The 3,795-nt window shown below is 54.5% G+C and overlaps 1 protein-coding gene across 3 annotated transcripts in view; it reads right to left on the reverse strand.

Moving 5' to 3' along the window:
• Nucleotides 1-1,832: 1,832 nt before the first annotated feature.
• Nucleotides 1,833-3,795, reverse strand: part of PRR19 (proline rich 19) — a 3,688-nt gene continuing 1,725 nt past the window's right edge. For 2 of the 3 annotated variants that reach the window (XM_025043763.1, XM_015586502.2), the window contains exons 2-3: nucleotides 2,471-3,086; nucleotides 1,833-2,384 (exon numbers count right to left, since the gene is read on the reverse strand). In XM_025043763.1, the coding sequence (XP_024899531.1) occupies nucleotides 1,912-2,384; nucleotides 2,471-3,080 (1,083 nt within the window). In that variant the 5' untranslated portion in view covers nucleotides 3,081-3,086 and the 3' untranslated portion in view covers nucleotides 1,833-1,911. Of the gene's footprint in view, nucleotides 2,385-2,470; nucleotides 3,718-3,795 lie in introns of those variants that run through there. The other variant, XM_006903856.3, reaches the window with a different exon arrangement.

Here is a 3,795-nt window from a genome sequence, read left to right on the forward strand (position 1 = left end):
TTTGTATTAATGAACCAAGATGGTGACTAGGTAACTAAGAAAAGTGATGACTTGAGAACACAAATCAGACCTTTCTCTGCAGACAGAAATAAAAGCATAGCCAACAAAACTTTGAACCGGCCGGCGCGCGCCCCCGATTAAAGGGGCCGCTGGGCGCCGCACTCCCCGCCCCCTCCTCCAGGACGGTCCATTCGGGCCCGTTTCCACTCCCCACGGGAAGGGCCGCCGTTTCTCATCTTCTCCACCCAGCCCCTGCTCCGGTCCTCCCTTCTAGGAGTCTCCGTGATACCTCAGGCTCCCCGTGTCCTAAACTGAACTCACCTTCCCCCAAGCCGTGCCTCCTCCAGACTGCCATCTCCAGACCCCCACTCTGTCTTGACCTCCCCCAATTTAGTCCACAAACTGTTCTTTGATTGCTCATCTCCGCCCCCATGTCAGCCATCCCCTCCTGGGTCCACTCGAGGTGCCAGCATTCCAGACCCCTTGCACTGTTAAGTGCCCACAGAGAAGGCAAATCTCTCGTTCTGGGTCACACAACACAGAGGTAGCAGAGCCCTCAACCACTATACCTGCCTGCCCCTGTCATGTCACTGCTTACCAGATTGTGCAACTGGGTTGCTGTGAGACAGAGGTTGTAAGAAGCCCATTCGCAGACTCTGAAGTGAGCCTGGGTTCAGACTGCAGTGTTGCCCCTTTCTTTCTTATAAGATCTAAGCCAAGTCACAGCCCTGTGATGTCTCAGTTCAGTCCCCTCCAAGCTGGTACCAACCTTAGTTTCCCAGTGGCAGTGGGAAAACCCTGGAAAAGCTTCACACCGTAGCATCCAAGCCCCTCAGTTTGATTATCCTGACCAGATTCCAACACATTTCTCACTTCATCCCTCCTTCTCCACTGCAGAATTTGCTGCTCCTCAAAATACTATTTTTAAAAACTTTCTAAGCCAAGTAGGAAACTTAAGTGTGTGAAACTCAAGGGAGAGTGTGAGTCCCACAAAAAGGGGGCCTCTGCTACTCAGCTTGAGCCAGTTGTTGCCAAGAGGAATAATAGGTGGGGTGCCAGATCATTTTCCTTCTTTTTGTTTTCAGAAGCCAGAAACGCGATTCCTTTTTTTTTTTTTAAACGAACTGTCTGATTTGCAACAGTAGAGAATTGATTCAAAAATTTAAAATATATCATAGTCCAAAGATAAAAGTCTGTGGGCCAGATTCAGGCCTCATCTGCCATTCCTGCCCCGATACTGCACGCACATTGTTCCTGTGTTCAGCAGACCGGGAGCCCTTCAAGGGCAGGGCCAAGATGTGACTCTTAAGTCTCAGCATGGTCTACAGAGACGGCAGAATGAAAATGGCCCCACATCCCCTATTCGCCCTTCTCCAGGGCTTGCACATGCTTTTCACCTTAAATGTTCTTTTCCTCCTCTACTAGCAAATTTCTACCAGTCTTGAGAATATACAAGGGTCCGTGTCAGCTCCTTTATTAAGACCTCTCTCCTCCCTCAGGCAAAGTCATCACTCGCTCCTAGCCCTTGCACCTCTCTCTCCCAGATGCAACCACTGGAGCTGGGACTGTCTGTACCTACCACTGGACTGGGACTGGGAATATCCTGGGGACAGAGCTCACCTCACTCACTCGGGGACTCTAGCACCACCAGAGCTCAGACTCTGGCACAAAGTTGGCCTCAGTGGGTGGATGTGTTGGGTTGGGTGGAGCCCCAGGTTTTTCCAGCCTGCTGGCCTCTTACGCCCTAGGAAGGTGACAAATGACAGTGGCTTCCCCTCCGTTTGGGACACAGAACTCAGAGCTGCTCTCCTGAATCAGACGCTCACTGAAAATCGAGATGACCATGAAGAAGGTACTTTATTGAGGTGATTGGGAGTGCGGGATTCCTGCCCCCAGCCTAGCATTAGCCCCTCAGTACAGTCTCATGGGTGGAAAGGACCAGGCCTCTGGGCTGCTCTGGGCTACCACCCAGGAGAGGCTGGGCTGAGGGGTGGGGGGTTTGGGGCTCCAGTCCAGGGCAGAGGTTCGGGGAAACAAGGGTGATGGCGGCTGAGGCAGGGGCTGTTGTGTGCCAACCCCCCAGGGCCGGGGAGGGGGTGGTGTGGCTACCAGCCAGATGCTTTTCAACAGGTCAAAGGCTGTTGGGGGGCCCCAGGCCGCTCCAGATGGTGAAGGTAACGAGGGTAATAAGGGCGGCCAGGGGCCTTTTGGTGGTGCCAGGCCTTCCCTGTGTGTAGTGGGAGTGCTGGAGGTATGAGGCATGGCAAAGGTGAATTCCTCTGTCTCCTGTCGCCTCCTCTGCCTCTCCTCTCCTGGGGCCTGCTCAGGGATGTTGATCCAGGAGGGTGTCATCCTTCGTTTCTCAGGGCCCCCAGGCTTGGTTGCTGGCACAGAGAAAAGAAGCATGGGGGACAGTTGAGCTAAAACAGACAAGGGAAAAGGGAGCACAGGGGGCAGGAGGTGGGCTCACCTGACAAGGGTGGCTGGAGCACCAGAGTAAGGTCCGGCACACAGCCATGGCAGGCCTGTAAGTTACCCACGATGGCATCCCTGGCCTCTTGCACTAGGTTCCTCCTGGGGAAGGCCTGTGGCAGAATCAGTTGGCACTGCAGCTCCCCCAGCAGCTGCCCCAAGTCAGGGAGCTTGGGGGTACTAGATGGGCCTGGGCCCGAGCCTCCAGGCACCTGGTTCTCCTTGCCCCTCGGCGGTGGAGTTGGTTCTTGGGCCCTCTCTGGGCTTGGAGAACGCTTGGTGGAGAGTATGGGGGTGCCTGGATCCAGGGATCCACTGCTAAGCAGCCGTCCCACATCCAAAGACTTAACCTCGTGGTTGAAGAGACCCCGGTGCTTCCGGCTCAGCCGGCCCTGGGCTATGACCATGAATTTGGGGGCATTAGGGGCCAGAGGATCCCGGACGGCTAAAGGTGTGTTCCGACTGGCCACAGGAGGGTCCTGATGGGCCAATGGCCGGCGGCTGCCCACCAGGGCCTCATTACGCTCCCGCCTGGTCTTCCGACGGCGGACCCGACCAGGTTTCTCAGACCTCTGGAAAGGCTGGGGGGCTGGCCCCCGGGGGTCCATTGTGTCCTGGAAGATAAAGTTAGGGTAGTTGGTCATCAGCACGCAGGTAAGTCAGGGACTTAAAAGTGAGTAGTGAGAAGAAGAGGTGGTTTGGAGTGAAGTGGGAGTACTATTTAGAGTGACAAGATGAGGAAAAGTGAGTGTGAGGAGAGGGATTGTTAAAGGCTTGGTCAGACAAGAAGTCATAGACAAGAAGTAAAATCAGGGGAGTCACGCTGAGTGGAAAATTTGTCAGGCACTACAGGAAGAGTTCCAGGGAACAGGGAAGTGAGGAAATAGCTAAAAGATGAAGGATAGGGAAGGAATCATGAAACTGGAGGGATCTGGTAAACCAAAAAGGGATTTTAGACATGAGAGAAATTCTAGGGTGGAGAAGGTACCAAGGAAAAAGTGGACAAAGATGGTCGAGAAAAAAAAGGCAGGAGAGAGACAGCAGAAAAGTTAGAGAAAGCCTGGAGGACACAGAAAGGGTGACAGAAGAGCTATCACGGACTGGGGCCTGGTCACGCGGGTTGGGGGAGTTGGGTTGGAGAAGAGGCAAGGGCGAAGCAGCTGAGGTAGGTAAGGGGAGTACGGTTGATGGGGGAAGGATGGGGAAAGAGCACCTCACCTCCTCTTGCCTCAACGAACCCCGCCCCCTGCCCACCCCACGTGGCTGTGGGGCTCAATGGCTTCTTTTCGGCCGTGACCCCAGTTCACTCTGCCTGGCGCTCTT

Source organism: Pteropus alecto, unplaced genomic scaffold (assembly GCF_000325575.1).
Source record: "Pteropus alecto unplaced genomic scaffold, ASM32557v1 scaffold920, whole genome shotgun sequence".
Lineage (NCBI taxonomy): Eukaryota > Metazoa > Chordata > Mammalia > Chiroptera > Pteropodidae > Pteropus > Pteropus alecto.